The sequence below is a fragment of the Cebidichthys violaceus genome, unplaced genomic scaffold (assembly GCF_023349555.1).
Source record: "Cebidichthys violaceus isolate CVI_PGR_0920_01 unplaced genomic scaffold, fCebVio1.0.p SCAF_36, whole genome shotgun sequence".
Classification (NCBI taxonomy): domain Eukaryota; kingdom Metazoa; phylum Chordata; class Actinopteri; order Perciformes; family Stichaeidae; genus Cebidichthys; species Cebidichthys violaceus.
Window position 1 is genome coordinate 1,085,470 of NW_027176550.1, and position 16,721 is coordinate 1,102,190.

At 41.1% G+C, this 16,721-nt stretch overlaps 3 protein-coding genes across 3 annotated transcripts in view; all 3 read left to right on the top strand.

Annotated features, from left to right (window-relative positions):
- Window positions 1–1,023: 1,023 nt before the first annotated feature.
- Window positions 1,024–8,930, top strand: tsen54 (TSEN54 tRNA splicing endonuclease subunit). Its single transcript, XM_068725756.1, has 12 exons — window positions 1,024–1,095; window positions 1,802–1,960; window positions 2,128–2,191; window positions 2,661–2,744; window positions 2,868–2,966; window positions 3,054–3,106; window positions 3,392–3,499; window positions 4,483–4,963; window positions 5,053–5,188; window positions 5,306–5,366; window positions 6,114–6,227; window positions 6,603–8,930. The coding sequence occupies exons 1-12, from the start codon at window positions 1,040–1,042 to the stop codon at window positions 6,751–6,753; spliced, it is 1,566 nt and encodes a 521-aa protein (XP_068581857.1). The 5' UTR covers window positions 1,024–1,039; the 3' UTR covers window positions 6,754–8,930.
- Window positions 8,931–8,991: 61 nt separating this feature from the next.
- LOC137884076 (5-hydroxytryptamine receptor 3A) lies at window positions 8,992–13,483 on the top strand. Its single transcript, XM_068725757.1, has 9 exons — window positions 8,992–9,236; window positions 9,315–9,478; window positions 10,080–10,124; window positions 10,208–10,317; window positions 11,341–11,513; window positions 11,602–11,747; window positions 11,829–12,039; window positions 12,667–12,822; window positions 12,892–13,483. Exons 1-9 carry the CDS (start codon window positions 9,197–9,199, stop codon window positions 13,158–13,160), a joined length of 1,314 nt encoding a protein of 437 aa, XP_068581858.1. The 5' UTR covers window positions 8,992–9,196; the 3' UTR covers window positions 13,161–13,483.
- A 914-nt stretch (window positions 13,484–14,397) lies between these two features.
- The window catches only part of tmem104 (transmembrane protein 104), a 42,822-nt gene continuing 40,498 nt past the window's right edge, over window positions 14,398–16,721 (top strand). Inside the window, exons 1-4 of the mRNA XM_068725606.1 lie at window positions 14,398–14,481; window positions 15,014–15,078; window positions 15,629–15,750; window positions 15,871–15,952. Of these exons, the coding sequence (XP_068581707.1) occupies window positions 15,034–15,078; window positions 15,629–15,750; window positions 15,871–15,952 (249 nt within the window). The 5' untranslated portion in view covers window positions 14,398–14,481; window positions 15,014–15,033. The remainder of the gene's footprint in view (window positions 14,482–15,013; window positions 15,079–15,628; window positions 15,751–15,870; window positions 15,953–16,721) is intronic.

Sequence of the window (16,721 nt, forward strand, 5' to 3'; positions counted from 1 at the left end):
CTTAGTATCCCATAATAATGACCTAGTATCTCATAATAATGACTTAGTATCTCATTATAATAACTTAGTATCTCATAATAATGACTTACGACTTACAAAATTGTCTTATTTGGAATAAAGGCAAAAAACAAAATATATATATTTAAGTGTGTGTATATATATATATATATATATATATATATATATATATATACACATGATTTTCAATAACCATATAAACAGTTTAGCAGGAATATTGTCTTTGATATAAGGGCAAAAAACAAAATATCCATATTTGTATATATACATATTTATATTTGTACGTTAATGCAGACGTGACGTCATTCTCACACTTCAAATTTTCAAACTACAACGACTGAACTTAAGATAAACAAATATGTATTTGTTCTCTTGTGGTCACAGTTAATAACTGTTTACATACCTTTTAGCTTAGGATGCCTTAAATGTTGTACTGTTTACTGTACTACATCTCAGAGGTAAGTATTGTACTTTTTACTCCGCTAAACTAAATACATTTATTCTTTTAATAGAATTAATTTTTGTATTTCAATTGTATATTAAGGGGTAGTTTAAATTGATATGAAACAACTGGAAAAAAAAAAGATTAAATAAAAAAAATATATTTTGCGGGCTGGATTATATAATACTTTTGGCATTATGTCCCGGGCCATAGGGAGGGGGGCCAGAAATGAAACAATGGAACACGTTATTGTGCAATGTCAGAAACATGAGCAGGAAAGAGGGCAGCTGATTGGAGACCTCTGCAAGATGATTTTTAATTATTATTTTTAAGTTAATTTAAAAAAATATATATTAGATTTTTTAATTTAAAAACAATTTATTTTATTTATTTGTACTATAAGCACTAGACGGCCTGATCCACACTCCAGACCAATTGGTGGCGGTAATTTACCAATTAATTGTTTGCCAACCGCCGATAAACCTCAAGAAAGGAGAAAGAAGAAGAAGTGACAACTAACCAATCAGCTCCACGGAAAAAATGTCATGCGCAGTAGCGACCTGGGGGATCTGAATAAACATGGCGGACCAAAACAAGAAGGAGCCTGAGTTGAAGTTCTACAGTGAAATATTAACGTGCGTGAGTTTCTAACATTCGTACAGTCATCGACACGAGAGCAATACTTATACGTTACGTTTTACTTTATTCATCTTTGTGTGTACCTTTTATGTTTTTTTGAGTCATTATCGCTATTCTCAGTGGTGCAGTAGTATGTATGTATATATATATATATATATATAAACTCACAGGGGACATCATCCTGATTACACACTTTCATTTAAGTAACGTTTTCAATGCAGTACTTTAACTTGTAACCGAGTATTTGCACATTATTGATAGTTGTACTGCAGTAAGATGTCTGAATACTTCCTGTTTTCAAATGAATGCACGACGACCGGGCGAGGTCCCGTGAACATATGACTCACGGTGACGCCGCAAGTACACAACGCTGTTATTAAACGCAGCTGTGCTTCATCAGTAACACAACACCGAGCAGGAGAGCGTGCAACAACGCACGTGAAGGCTGTGTCTATAATCTGTGAAGTACCACGTTAGGATGTAGTCATAAGAATGATGCATTCTGTGCATGTTAATGCTGTACATACAGGGTACTATGAGGTATTTCTACTGTAGTCAGTGTATTACTACAGTAGATGGAGCAATGAGACGTGTTTTCGACTCCTAAATGCATGTATTTATACGTCTTGCCTTTCTCTCCTGATCAAATGATCAAAGGCCGGAAGCTGATGCTTGTTTTTCTTTTCTCTAAATTTCCATCAGTCCATCCGAGCTGTTTGCAGCCCGGTCCAGGAGCCACAAGATCCCCGTCAGAGGACAGAAGGACTTCTTCCCCGATGACTCGGACGAGCAGAGACGGCGGCTTGAGCAGAGTCTGAATGAGCACTGGAGCCTCGTGTCGGAGGAGAGGGTGGAGAAGCTGTGAGTAGTCGTGAACGTCCACGAGCCCCGCCGTCAGAGAGTGAATAAGCAGCTGTGAAAAGACGATAATATGTCGGGGGTTGTGCGTCTGTCTGTTAACTCTTTTTGCTCATAATGTAAAGTATCTGGGTTGAGATGGATGCCGTCTGCTTTTCGTTCTGCGTTAGAGGAAACCTGGTGAAGGCCACGTGGATTCCAAGTGAGCAGATTGTCGAGCTTCAGTCTCCAGCTGTGAGTTCTGCATCGCCGAGCGACACAAGCACTACACACACTAGAGCCGCACGGTTGTGGACAAAATTGATATTCACGATTATTTTCCGATCAATATTAGCGGCACAACCTGTCGATCACCGCGTAACCCCGCCCCCTAAATCATCCCCTGCTTTATGGTGTGTTTGACTCTAAATGGAGCATAATGTACTAAATGAACATCATGCTGTATTGAAGAAGACTGTAAACTAGAGATTGAGACCATAAACTCATGTTTACAATGTTTACTGAGGGAATAAATCAAGAGAGAAGTGGAGTCATTTTAGACTAGACTTCTATACAACCAGAGGAGTCGCCCCCTGGTGGACACTAGAGAGAATGCAGCTTTAAGACACTTCAGCATTGGCTTTTTTCAAGTGTCTTAACTTCTGCACTGCATCCTCTTATCTTTAGTCAAATATATTAAAAACATTGTTGTTTTCTTAAAAAGGGCAAGTTTTGGCAGACGATGGGCTTTTCTTCCACCGGCAAGCAGTTCCTCCTCCCTGAAGAGGCTCTCTACCTGATGGAGTGTGTGAGTGGCAGATGAAACCTGCTGACCAGGGTTGTGGTTTACACATCACCCTTTGTGTTAGTCACCAATGTTTATACAGCACATGTGATCTGTCGGATGCTGATCGATGTCCTCTGTGAACAGGGGAACCTGCAGGTGTTTCACCAGGACCTGCCGCTGTCCATCCAGGACGGGTACGAGAAGTTTCTGTCCTCGAGCACAGTGAGCCTCCTGCAGTATCAGGTACGAGCAAATGTCCAGCGACATGCTCTGAAGGGAGGCCTTGCACGACTGAAGTGGTTCTTACCAATTCCTTCTCATTTATAAAAGGTGTTCGGACATTTGAAGAGGCTTGGCTACGTGGTGCACAGGTTTGATCCCAGGTAATATATAAGATAATAGACCAACATCCCCAAATTAGAAAGGATGGAACTAGCAAGGTAGCTAATTAACTAGCCACCTGCTAAATGATTGTGTGCAATTAAAGCATGGTTGGAATAAGCAAGCTAGCTAAGTAGCCTGCTGTACGCTAGTAAGCTAATCCGGTCCAACTGGATCTTTGGTATTTTGCTCGATGTTTGCTGTGAAAGTCCAGGGTTCTACATCAGCATTGTGTGTGTGTGTGTGTGTGTGTGTGTGTGTGTGTGTGTGTGTGTGGCTTCTTACAGTTCTCAGCCGTCGTCCTATGCGAGGCAACTGAACCTGCCTCAGTCACGTGACAGAGCGGGGAAGGGTGTGAAGAGGAAGCGCAGCGACAGTCCCTCTACAACATCCAGGTAAACACAGTCCCTCTACAACATCCAGGTAAACACAGTCCCTCTACAACATCCAGGTAAACACAGTCCCTCTACAACATCCAGGTAAACACAGTCCCTCTATAACATCCAGGTAAACACAGTCCCTCTACAACATCCAGGTAAACACAGTCCCTCTATAACATCCAGGTAAACACAGTCCCTCTATAACATCCAGGTAAACACAGTCCCTCTATAACATCCAGGTAAACACAGTCCCTCTATAACATCCAGGTAAACACAGTCCCTCTACAACATCCAGGTAAACACAGTCCCTCTATAACATCCAGGTAAACACAGTCCCTCTACAACATCCAGGTAAACACAGTCCCTCTACAACATCCAGGTAAACACAGTCCCTCTATAACATCCAGGTAAACACAGTCCCTCTATAACATCCAGGTAAACACAGTCCCTCTATAACATCCAGGTAAACACAGTCCCTCTACAACATCTAGGTTAACACAGTCCCTCTACAACATCCAGGTAAACACAGTCCCTCTACAACATCTAGGTTAACACAGTCCCTCTACAACATCTAGGTAAACACAGTCCCTCTATAACATCCAGGTAAACACAGTCCCTCTATAACATCCAGGTAAACACAGTCCCTCTATAACATCCAGGTAAACACAGTCCCTCTAGAACATCCAGGTAAACACAGTCCCTCTATAACACCTAGGTAAACACAGTCCCTCTACAACATCTAGGTAAACACAGTCCCTCTATAACATCCAGGTAAACACAGTCCCTCTATAACATCCAGGTAAACACAGTCCCTCTATAACATCCAGGTAAACACAGTCCCTCTATAACACCTAGGTAAACACAGTCCCTCTACAACATCTAGGTAAACACAGTCCCTCTATAACATCTAGGTAAACACAGGCATTGAGTGCATTCTTTCCTCGCTGCTTTGAGAAGTTGTCCCCCGTCCTGTACACAATGTTTTCCTCTTGCTGTAGTCACACTGAAGCACAAGCAGAATCTGACAGAATGGAGGAGGACAAACGCGGCGGCCATGAAGGTGAGGAGGATGAAAAACTTCCAGAGTCACACCTGGCGACGCCGCCGGAGACTTCGGGCACCCAGAATGCCGCTGCAAGCTCAGCAGGCGCAGCCGGAGGCAGGACCTGGTGGATGATGGATGTTCTCGGGGACAGGTGTTCTCGGGGACCAATCGGTCGCCAGCCCGCCTCTGGTTCTTCCTCTCACCGGGACTTCAGCTCCATCCTTTTCCCCGACCTGGGCTCCAGGGAGCACCTCCCCAGCTGCCTGGCCTCACCGGACCCCTCTCTGCTCCCGGGGTCTTTGGCTGTGGGGGTCTGTGACGTGTCCCTCTGGAGGCGGAGAATAAACCTGAGGGAGGTGAAGGTGTCCCGGAAGGAGCAGGAGAGGGAAGAGGCCAGACGGAAGCGCCGGTGGGACGTCAACAAGGACAGACAGGTTTGTGTCGTGTGTGACATCAACATCTGGAATGTGATTGTTTAATTTCAATGGGAGAGGCGGGAATCACATTGTGAGTTTACTTGAAGGTTCGGCGGTGCAGAAACTGGGCGGAGTATCGGGAGCTCCTGGCGAGGCGTCGGGGGAGGCGTGAAGGCCGACCGGCACACCTGTGGAACAGAGAGGTCACTCCTTTACATGACCCAAGACAACCGATCCCCACCGGTGAGACCACATGGACCCAGTCCAGTAAAATAAACTTTAAATATATATATTCTGGATTATATAAATATATTTGTCTCATTCAGTCAGTGATATCTGTTTTCTTTTCTTTTATTCCAGGGCAGCTGCTGGATAAAATCAGTGTGATTGAATCTACACATTTACTCGAGGGAGCCTCCAGGTATCACTTCATTTCATGTTAATGTGTCCTCTCACGTTTTTCTGTGTTTGAAGGTATTAAAATGTCTAATTTGTAATTCACAAAGGTCTTAAATATTTGTTCTTGCCTGTCGTACACTAACTTCTTTTTTAATGCTCTTTTCAAAGGCACCAGACTACATTGACAAAACCAGTAATTTAAATTACACAGCGTGGGAATTGCTGCTCTACCGCTGCTTTAATCTGTTAGTTAGTTTGTGATGTTGCGTGACTTTTGGTGTTTTAGTTCGGATTCACCAAAGTCACACGATAACACAAACTAACCGATGGAGGCAGCGGTAGACCAGCAACTCCTGAGACTTAAAATTACTGTTTTTGTCAATGGAGTCTGGTGTCTTTTGAAGAGAGCATAAAGAACAGCAGTTCCAGTGAAAATATGACTAAAATACGTCCACAGCAGTACATTGCTTTGCTCCCGTGCTGGAACTCCTGTCACTACTACTACTACTAGTGTACTAATACACTGACTATGGAGAAGTACCTCATACAAACCACGCTACAAAAAACACCACAACTATCCCTTTAAATACGTGACTCAACTCTGAGCTCGTTATCACAGGTTTATGATCTTTGATTCGCAAACGCATAAAGACGTTGAGACAAAAGCAGCCAGACGCGGCTCATTGTTCAGAGAGGTTGACCTGTTGTTCTGGGGACGGAGAGCGGCGTCATTCACGGGATAACGTTTGTGCTTTCTGTTCCCGCTCAGGTTAAAAGACTCCGATGAGTGGAGGATTCGTTTCAATGTTTACCAACCCGATTCGGTGGCGGACTTCAAGAAGAGCAACCCGGGGAAACCTTACTCCCGCATGTGTGTGTGCAGGTAAGCGGTGCATGTTTACTCAAGATCGGCTTACAGGAAGCGGCGGACGTGTGACTCGGATTATATAATCATCAGAGTGGTCGAAGATGAATGGCCCTTTTGTGTCCTGTTTTCCTTTTTCAATTTTTTAATTAATCATTTGGTTCGTGAAACGCCATAATTGCTTAATGCTACTTCCCAGAATGCAATGTGCTTGTTTTGTCTGACCAAAAACCAAAGAAAATACGACAAGATGCAAAAGAACACCTGCAACCATTTAAATGTTCTGCTGAGTGACTCGATTCAATAGATGCAGATTGTGGCTCCAGCGTGTTGGCCTGTTGTCTCTCATGAAGCCGAATGAGATCATTTGATTCTGTCCCCGTTGTGTCTCAGTTTTGGCGGCCCGGTGCCCGACCTGCGAGCCATTAAGCAGCTGGCTTTTCAGAGTGGAGACGTCCCGGTGGTCTTTGCCGTGGTGGACCACGGAGACATCTCCTTCTACACCTTCAAAGACTTCCAGCTGCCCACCGATGTTTTCCCCTGAGACCCTGAGTCCAAAACCATGTACCAACAAGTATCCAGGACTTATAAAGTAATCTGATACACAAACATTTTAAAATCCCCTCATTCTTTGCCTCAACTAGGGTGCTTTTGTATTGCATCAATTTGTGTTTTTGAATTCGGTGGAAAATGCGATTACTTTTCTGAGCTTTAAAATCCTTTACTTGCCAAAGAAACTGTTTTAAAGCTTTTAAAGAAAGCTGTTATTAAGTTGTATTAAGTTTTCAGGTGAGAAAGTAAACATTTAGATTCCCAATATGTGATCAGTTTATACAAATGTAACGCCTTTTTTAAAATGGAGCCGACATTTTGGGGTATTAAAAGATAATATATTCAATCAAGACCCACTAATATGATGACAGCTATCCATCTGGTTGCTAGTAGCTAGCTGCTAACTGGCTATCTATCTGTGTTTGCTTATAGCTACTAGCTGCTAGCTGGCTATCTATTTTTCTGGTTGCTAGTAGCTACTAGCTGCTAGCTGGCTATCTATTTTTCTTGTAGCTAGTAGCTACTATAAGCTAGCTGGCTATCTATTTTTCTGGTTGCTAGTAGCGACTACATGCTAGCTGGCTATCTATTTGTCTGGTTGCTACTAGCTACTAGAAGCTAGCTGGCTATCTATTTTTCTGGTAGCTAGTAGCTACTAGCTGCTAGCTGGCTATCTATTTGTCTGGCTATCTATTTGTCTGGTAGCTAGTAGCTACTAGCTGTCTATCTATTTGTCAACTTGCTTGTAGTTAGCTAGCTTCTAGCGAGCAGATAGACAGGTTGGTTTAGTGTGCTCTGTAGAACTAATATCTATATATTTCTACTCTCTTTGCAGACCTCTTCTACCCCTCTGGCATTGAGAGTAATTACAATCACGTGTTCTTTTGTATTCCGGTTAAACGGATGCACTGATCGGCCTCTAAGCGTTTGTAGTTCTTCATAGCAGAGCTATGATGGATGTATGTGTGTCTAAACTGAAATAATTAACACAAATGCTTTGGACATGAAGTGTTTTTTAAATTCTACACACAGTGGCTTCATCAGTTTTCCAGCCGTAATGCTGTCAGAGAGAAAAATATATATTCCTAATTCACTTCTGGGACCAACAGACCATCAGAAGTGACTTATTCAAACTATTAGGCACGACCAGACTTTTTATTTTTCTGCAGCAGCAGCAGCAACAACAAGATGGATTGAGTACTTTCTTCTTAGTGGGAAATAAATTGTCGCTCCAAACACCTATTCCACAAAACAAATCTACTCACATAAACTAGAAAATTACAGTGAACAATAACCGCCAACAGGCTGCCACTGAAGGCTGGTTTAGTGTGCATTAAAGAAATAAGAAAAAATACAGTTTTACTGTATAAATATTAAAGATACACTCCTGGATGTATCAGTTTTAAAGCATCATCAGTGAGTTGGCAGGAAACGGTTGGGATTTAAGCGCACTATTAGTCCTATAATAGAACTAAAATATGTATTATCAAATTGATGAATCGCTACACTTCACATTTTCTTTGGTGTGATTCAAGGATATTTATGGGGACAGGTTAAAAACCTGGTTAGCAACTGTTTTTTTACCATTTTTTTAGAGGGGTTAAAATGTGTATAAACTGCTATTTTTGTGGACTCACTGTCTTCATGCACACAGTTTTTATTTACATAACGCACTGGTTTGTGAGGGTCTCGACTGGTTGCTACACCTGCTCGATGTTAATTGGTGTAAGACAACTTAAAAAAACTTTATATATATTTGTATAAATACTATAAATATACTAAATATAGCTTTCACCGACATCATCAACCGCTTTGCTGATAAAGACCGAGTTAGTAAGAGGCCCTTGAGTTCTATTTTTCAAACTACTGTTCTTTGACGCTCAAGTGAAAAATACGCTGTTTGCTATGAGACTGAAAGTGCGTTCATCAGTTAATAAAACAGTCTCATCCCACAAGGTCCATTAGTAGTTGTTGTGGAGCTTTCTATCACATCTCATGGTCTTCCACAGCACACATGAAGCTCGTAGAAACTTTGTAGAAATGTCTCAATCTTTTTTTGGGGGGGGATCCGAAGTATTTAACACATGCATCTCACATATTGCTGTTGACTTCTCTCTATGTGCACGATATATTTTTTTATTACTTTCTAATTAAAAACCTGGAATCATTTCTCGTCTCACGTGTTTCTCTTTGTTCTTCTTTCTTGACCACATGAGAGCGGTGTGCACACTGAAACCCATTTCCACATTCACACTGAGAGCTCCTGGTGTTGACTCTTCTCCTCAGCCGCAGGTTGAACAACGGAGCGCGTTGACAATGAGATTAATTAGGTCCATTGAAGCCTCTTCTGCTCGCTCTGCTGCCGTATTGTTCCGATGTTTAAGCGTCGCAGCTTAAAAAGGGTTTCGCTCACATTGACGTGAAGCCAAACAGCCATGTCGCCTCTGAAGACTCTAGCTCTTCTTGCTTTGATTGGTGAGTTATTAAACTTAAAACAGATTTAAGTTGAACTGATATTGTTGAAGTGTGTAAATGTTTTGCGTCTCCTTCCAGGTGTTTGCAGCTGTCAGGCCTCAGACTGCTCGTACCGCGGCCTTCTGACCCACCTGAAACTGACGACCACTAATGAAGTTCTGGCCGTCATGCGGCCCGTGAAGAACTGGACGACCCCCACCCTCGTTCAGATGGACATGCTGTTGTATGGTATTCTAGAAGTGGTGAGCGTCTTTTTAAGATGATATTATCAGAGAGAGAGAGAGTGTGTGTGTAAAAACATATAAATTCACCTTTTTCAATATTAAAAATAGCCAGTTTTCTTTTTTTAAACTGTTGGAAAGGTATTTACTTCATTTATAAATGCTTCTTTAATTTTTGTATTTTATTGTGTTTTTTATTTATTTACAACTCAAATCAGCTCCACCTGCAGCTCAACTAAACTCAATACTAAAATCCACTAATGTCTTTGTTTCAGACCTCCTGAAGTCTAGAACATGTATTTATGTTCTCTCCTGTGAAGAAAGAATCATCTTTCAGGATGTGTCTGTAGTTAGAGGTTTGATTAAAGTACATTTAGCAGCTGATGCTTCTGTTACTTAAGTATCATTTTAAATGCTTACAGTCAGGGATTACTAAATTAAAGGGTCTGCATGCTTCTTTTATCACCAGTCCAATGTAACCAGGACTTTGTTCCACAGATTAAAGATGGCGGATATTTAAAAAGCTGCAGAATAGACACCACCAGATGTGTGATTTCTGGGTGAATCGATCCTCTCTCGTAAACAACGCTGTTTTATTTCTGTTTTAATAAATTGTCTGCAGAATGAGAAGTCTCAAACTGTCACGAGTCACATCTGGATAGCGATGGTGAGGATCTCAAACATCTTTAATGACCAGATATGAAAACATAAATCCTCAGCAGCGTCACAACGTGTTTTGCTTCTCCTCAGCGCTGGACGAGTGAGTTCCTCTCCTGGACTCCGTCGGACTTCTGTGGGATCGACAAGGTGACGATTCCGAGGTCCAGTCTGTGGATCCCAGACGTTCAGATCGAGGAGGAGTACGAGTTACACTTTGTTCTTTGATGAAGGGGAAAGCTCCTCTCTTCATGAGCTTCACCAGGTTATACAACACCTGGACACTCATAATCATCCTTTAGATGTCCAGAAAAAGAACAATATGATTTACATTACAAACATTCTGAATGTTCTACCTCATAGAACATGTTCTTGAGATTTTAAATCCTGTTCCGTTTACACAGAGCAGCGTATTAAACATATACTAGGACAAAAATAACAATTGTTTGCACCTGTGAGTGAGTTATTAAAAGAACACGCTCTGTGAAAAAATTACTATTATGGTGTTTGAATATAATACAAATAGAAATAACCATATAATAAAAATAAGAATATAATAAAAATAGAAATAACCATATAATAAAAAATAGAAGTAAGAATATAATAAAAATAGAAATAAGAATATAGTAAAAAATAGAAATAAGAATATAGTAAAAAAATAGAAATAAGAATATAATAAAACATAGAAATAAGAATATCATAAAAATAGAAGTAAGAATATAGTAAAAAATAGTAAGAATATAATACAAATATAAATAACCATATAATAAAAAATAGAAATAAGAATATAATAAAAAATAGAAATAACCATATAATAAAAAATATAAATAAGAATATAATAAAAAATATAAATAACCATATAATAAAAAATAGAAATAACCATATAATAAAAAATAGAAGTAAGAATATAATAAAAATATAAATAAGAATATAGTAAAAAATATAAATAAGAATATAGTAAAAAAATATAAATAAGAATATAATAAAACAGAAATAAGAATATAATAAAAATAGAAATAACCATATAATAAAAAATAGAAATAACCATATAATAAAAAATAGAAATAACCATATAATAAAAAATAGAAATAAGAATATAATAAAAATAGAAGTAAGAATATAATAAAAATAGATATCAGATTATCATGAATTAACAATAGAAATAAGAGTGTCTCTGTATTGTCCAGTGTTATTAAAGAAGTCCTCTCGTCTCTCCACATCTTCAGTGCGTCCGACTCTGGGACCATCCAGAACAGTCCGGTCATCAGTTTGTCTCAGTCAGGCTCGTTGATGGCGAACACGCGGCAGCGCCTCACCTCCACCTGTCTGCTCATCGTCAACTTGTTCCCCTTCGACACGCAGCGCTGCAACTTCACCTTCTCCACCATGACCTCCGGCGGTAGAGTCACACCACAGGCTCGCCTCACTGTCATACAGCCGTTTGTAACACATCTGTTGTAATGATTTTCATATTTGTCCCCACGCAGCGGAGGCGATAACACTGGGAACCCTCTTCAACGACACGCAGCTCACCAGGGTGTCTGAGCAGTCCATGGTGACACAGGGAGAATGGCAACTCGACAAAATGGAAATAGTCGCATATGGCGGACGTAACGGCCGACTCGTATACACCGTGAGAACACATCGATAATGAAATCTGATGATGGATTCTGTGTGTTTTCCTTTAATTAATAACAAACGTGTGTTTTTTTAGGTCACACTCTCCAGGAAGCCGATGCTGTACGTGATCATCTTCATCGTGCCCTTGTTTTATTTCGTGCTGCTGGACATTGCCTCGTTCTTCATCAGCGACGCCCGAGGGGAGAAGCTGAGCTTCAAGGTGACGATTCTGCTCTCCATCTCCGTCCTGCTGCTGATTCTGAAGGACCTGCTGCCGTCCACTGAAGAAAGTCTGCCGATGATTGGTGAGCTGCCCACGCAGACATGTATATAAGACGTGAACGTAGTCGTCGTGACTTCACCCGTTGGTTTGTGGACTGACGTTTTGAAGCCTTGAGACCTGTCAATCACTGTGTAGCCCCGCCCCTAAATCATCCCCTGCTTTATGGTGTGTTTGACTCTAAATGGAGCATAATGTACTAAATGAACATCATGCTGTATTGAAGAAGACTGTAAACTAGAGATTGAGACCATAAACTCATGTTTACAATGTTTACTGAGGGAATAAATCAAGAGAGAAGTAGAGTCATTTTAGACTAGACTTCTATACAACCAGAGGAGTCGCCCCCTGGTGGACACTAGAGAGAAGCATCGGCTTCACTTCGTTAGGTTTAATAAAAGATGGTGATTTTGGGTTAAAACAACTACAGAAGTGAAGCTACTGAAGTACGGCAGCTACGTCACAAATAAATCAACGATGACGTGTATCACACACGGGACATATCTACGAATTACAGCGCATTCATGTTTTTGTAGTTAAAGCTATGAACCCTCTGACAACAGCTCGTTCTTAAGTCATAAACTGAGGAGATCGCTACCGGTGTCGACAACATCCCACTGACCACAAATGTCTCCTCACCTCTGCTCTGCAGCCATGTACTGTGTTGGGATCTTCGCCCTGGTGGGGATCAGCGTCCTGGAGGCCATGCTGATCGGCTTCCTGTACGACCTCGACGGTTCTTATAGCAACGCTCCAACTCCTGATGGCGTCCAAGTGGACATTCAGCTGGAAGTCGACTTTCACAAAGGTAAACCTCTTAAAGGTAGTAATGAGAATAAATATGAAACAAACCCTTTTAAACCCCGTCTCACCTCAGAGTCTGGTGGAGCTGAGGAGCCTCCAGAGGGAAGCTCCCTCCCTCTGAATCGACCCGACTACCGAGACCTGCTCAGACTGATCCTGGAGGAAGTGAAGGCGGCTCGGCGTGAAGCCGGAGGACGGGAGGAAGACGAGCGGCAGCCCGGACGCTACAGAAGACTCTCTAAGATCATAGACTCTGTGTTCTTCGTCCTCTACTTCCTGACTGGTGCAGGTTTCCTCTCGTACATGAACTTCGTGTGGATGACACAAATCTTTTCAATGTGATTAGATGACGTGTGTGTGTGTGTCTGTGTGTGTGTGTGTGTGTGTGTGTGTGTGTGTGTAATCTGCTCAGTGCATGCTCTTAAATCAAAATATAATAATCTTAAATATTTTTATAACTAAATTTATCCGTCCTTTAATTCTTCTTTTCTATTTTTTACATATGCAACGCTGATTAGAGTGTACTATGTGTAGTATTTGTTATAAATGTACGTTGGTACATAGAGGGTGATAAGAAGCTGTACTTGGAGGGATTTAGGACCCAGGGGAATGTAGGTGGAGCATGGAACCTGGAGGGAGTCTGTACCTGAATGTGGAGTTCTGCTAATAAAGAGTTAAGAGTTTGTTCTCACGTGTTTATATGTTTATTTAAAAACAGGACAATATGTATTGTGATATTGTCACATTTGATCCTACGTTGAAAATGTTCCTTCTTAGAATATTCAAAATGTGACAGTGTTATATATTCTATCATTGGGTTATTATTTACTCGTGCATTCATGTAAAAGCAGGATTTTAATGCTCATTTTAAACTTTTATGATTATTTTCATTGTGGATTAATCTGCTGATTATTTCCTCCATTAATCAATCGATTGATTGGTTTTAAAAAATACAGAAAATAGTGAGAAATGCAGACACATTATTATTGATACATTAACGTTATCAACATTATTCAATCTTGAACCATCAAATAACGTAATAAATAAACAATACATGAATAAATAATGAATAATAAACAATACATTAATAAATTAATAATAAACAATAAATACATAAATAATACATGGTAAATAATAAATAATATGAAATTATTTGTATAATTATAAAATTATAAATAATTCAATATATCCCTCTGAGATGGAACCACTGGTAGATAATTCATAAATAGACACAATAACAATACAAAACACAGATACAGGTGTACACGTGTGATATATGACAAGTGTCAAGTGTCCTGTGACACATGTCACGTAACACGTAACATGTGTCATGTGACCTCGTGATTTGTTTCACGCACCAACAGTTAACTGACCGAGCTAACCCACCAACAGTCGCATCAAGCTAAACACAACAACAACAACAACAACAACAACGATCAAATATATATATTTTTTACCTTCGCAATAAAAGCTTTTTTGTTTTTACATCAACCGTTAACGCACGACGAGGAAGATTTTACTTTGAAAGCCAGCACCGGAAGTGGCATTGTATGCTAGCATTAGCTTGACGTGTTTCTTCCTGCGGGGTGCAGATCAGCTGCTTCTCTCAGCTTCTGGCTAGCTTAGCGGCTAAACTAGCAAAGACACACTGGACAGAAGTGAGGTGAGGAGTGTTTTACTGTTGGGTTTTATTTTAACGACACGCGGATCTAGTCCCACACGTGTACTAGTGCATGTAATGAAACGTTAACATATATTGTATGTTTAGTGTGATAGCATATATGTTCTAAGCTACGCGGCTAGCTGGGCTGCTAGCAAGGAAACGTCAGATCAACAAAGTCGGTAAAAGAGGATTATTATTATATTAACACGTGCTGCTTTCTGAATTATGACCAAGCCGAATTGAAAAGTGGTCCCTATCATTTAATAAATGTCTTTAATTATCTTTGACACGTGCACACATTGTGTGCCAACATTAAAGTAAATATTAAATTGCAAGATGCGCAATGGGAGTTCTTTTCAACCCGAACAACCATTTATTATCTGTTTCTTTTCTTCCATTTTCAATGTGTATCATTACATTACAGACCTTGTCTGGGCAATAGTTGACTTAACTATGATTATGATTTAAATCTTGATTAAATAAGTGATAAAAACTGGATTTAACTTCCTGTCTGTCTGTTGTTGTTCCTCAGGTGAGGACCAGTCGTCCACCATGGCAGGTGGAATCACAGAGAGCGGGGAACCCTACTCCCCTTTTGTGAGTATCATGTATATATCATATCATGCATGAGGCTGCGGTTCATTTGAGTGTTTCTTTAATATCTCTTCACACTGTGACAGCTGTTAAAATGTTAAATATGACACGACAGAAGTCTCAGCCTTTCTCTCTCTCCCGATTGCTTTTAGGTGTTTTAATCTTCACACTGTGTTTCTGTTTCCTCCTGAGCTACTTAAGTTAACCGCCCGTTGTGTTTCAAGCGTGACGTGTTTTGTGAGTAGATGTGAAAGTGCGGTGGAGAATAAAGAGGAAACTAAACTGCTCACACGTCCTCCTGTTGTGCACATCAGGGCCTCACTGCTTACGTCGGCATGATTTCTATGAATCATTAAAGCCTTTTGCTAACAGATAAGATGAGCAGAGATGTTGTCCTTCGCAGCGCTTTTGATTTTGCATGAAAGAAAAAACTCGAAAAATGCAACAGCAGCTGTTTTTATGAGCTGTCTTTCTTCAGCTCATCCCACTCTTCTTCCTCCTCCTCCTCCTCCTCCTCCTCCTCCTCCTCCTCCTCCTCCTCCTCCTCCTGCAGGTGGGTCTGGTGTACATGTTCAACCTGATCGTGGGAACAGGAGCTCTGACGATGCCCAAAGCCTTCGCCGCGGCCGGCTGGGTGGTCAGCATCGCGCTCATCTCCTTTTTAGGCTTCATGAGGTGACTTTTGTTCCACACGTCTACCGTTTTACTTCCCCCTCATGCATCACCTGTCGTTCTGTCTGGCTGAAGGCCGGAATCGAGTCCTCAAAACCTCCCTGTCGTCTTTCCTTCTTTCAGCTACATGACGACCACGTTTGTGATCGAGGCGATGGCGGCGGCGAACGCTCAGCTGCGCTGGAAGAGGAGGAAGCAGGAAGAGGTGAGGCGACGCTGCTTCTCTTGTTTGCTTAAAAACGAGTCTCTCTTCAGAGAGTTTGAGTAATACGACATTCTGACAGCCTGCAGGCAGACCGTTGGCTCTGGATGTGTCCACAGGTCTTCTTCTGTGGTGTTTATGCAGCTAAAGAACATGTGAAATACGTCAAAATAAACACACAATCCAGACGACAGGGTTCACACTGAGCAGTGACCTCGCTACTGGAGCTTTCACTGGGGTTGCTTTGGTTTTAACGTCATATTTTGTTCTAATAATTTGCATATTAATGGAGGTTCTGCGCCGTGGTTTTCAACCGTTGATACGTCAAGATGGAGGCCATATTTAATTATATTCCACTCACTCTATCATTTACGTTGTTTTAAAGTAATAAATGTCGCGTTTTCCCGTCACTCAGCCGTGATTGGTCGGCCAGAGAGAGTAGGTGGAGCTAACGCAACAGACTCGCCCTTTAATTAACTCACTCGTGTGCGAAGCGACGCTCCGTTTCTTTTCTCTGCTAGCGAAGTGACTCGTAAACCAAATCCAAAACAAATGTGACGTCACACTGACGACACTGACGGGAACTCTGGGAAGTTGAACCCCCCCCCCCCCCCCCCCCCCCAAAAAAAAAAACACACCTGTAATGACTGCTTATCGCCACAGGCGGCGCCAAAGAGAATGAAACCTCGAGATATTTAACTTTAATGACATTACGATAAACGGACTGTTAGTGTGTGTGTGTGTGTGTGTGTGTATGTATGTATGTATGTGT

Excerpts from the sequence above, each read along its gene's own strand:
- tsen54 (XM_068725756.1), top strand. The coding sequence starts at position 1,040 with ATGGCGGACCAAAACAAGAAGGAGCCTGAGTTGAAGTTCTACAGTGAA. Across the intron at positions 5,189-5,305 it reads AAGACAACCGATCCCCACCG|GGCAGCTGCTGGATAAAATC; the intron begins GTGAGACCACAT and ends CTTTTATTCCAG. Across the intron at positions 6,228-6,602 it reads TCCCGCATGTGTGTGTGCAG|TTTTGGCGGCCCGGTGCCCG; the intron begins GTAAGCGGTGCA and ends GTTGTGTCTCAG.
- LOC137884076 (XM_068725757.1), top strand. The coding sequence starts at position 9,197 with ATGTCGCCTCTGAAGACTCTAGCTCTTCTTGCTTTGATTG. Across the intron at positions 11,514-11,601 it reads CTCCACCATGACCTCCGGCG|CGGAGGCGATAACACTGGGA; the intron begins GTAGAGTCACAC and ends GTCCCCACGCAG. Across the intron at positions 12,823-12,891 it reads GGAAGTCGACTTTCACAAAG|AGTCTGGTGGAGCTGAGGAG; the intron begins GTAAACCTCTTA and ends GTCTCACCTCAG.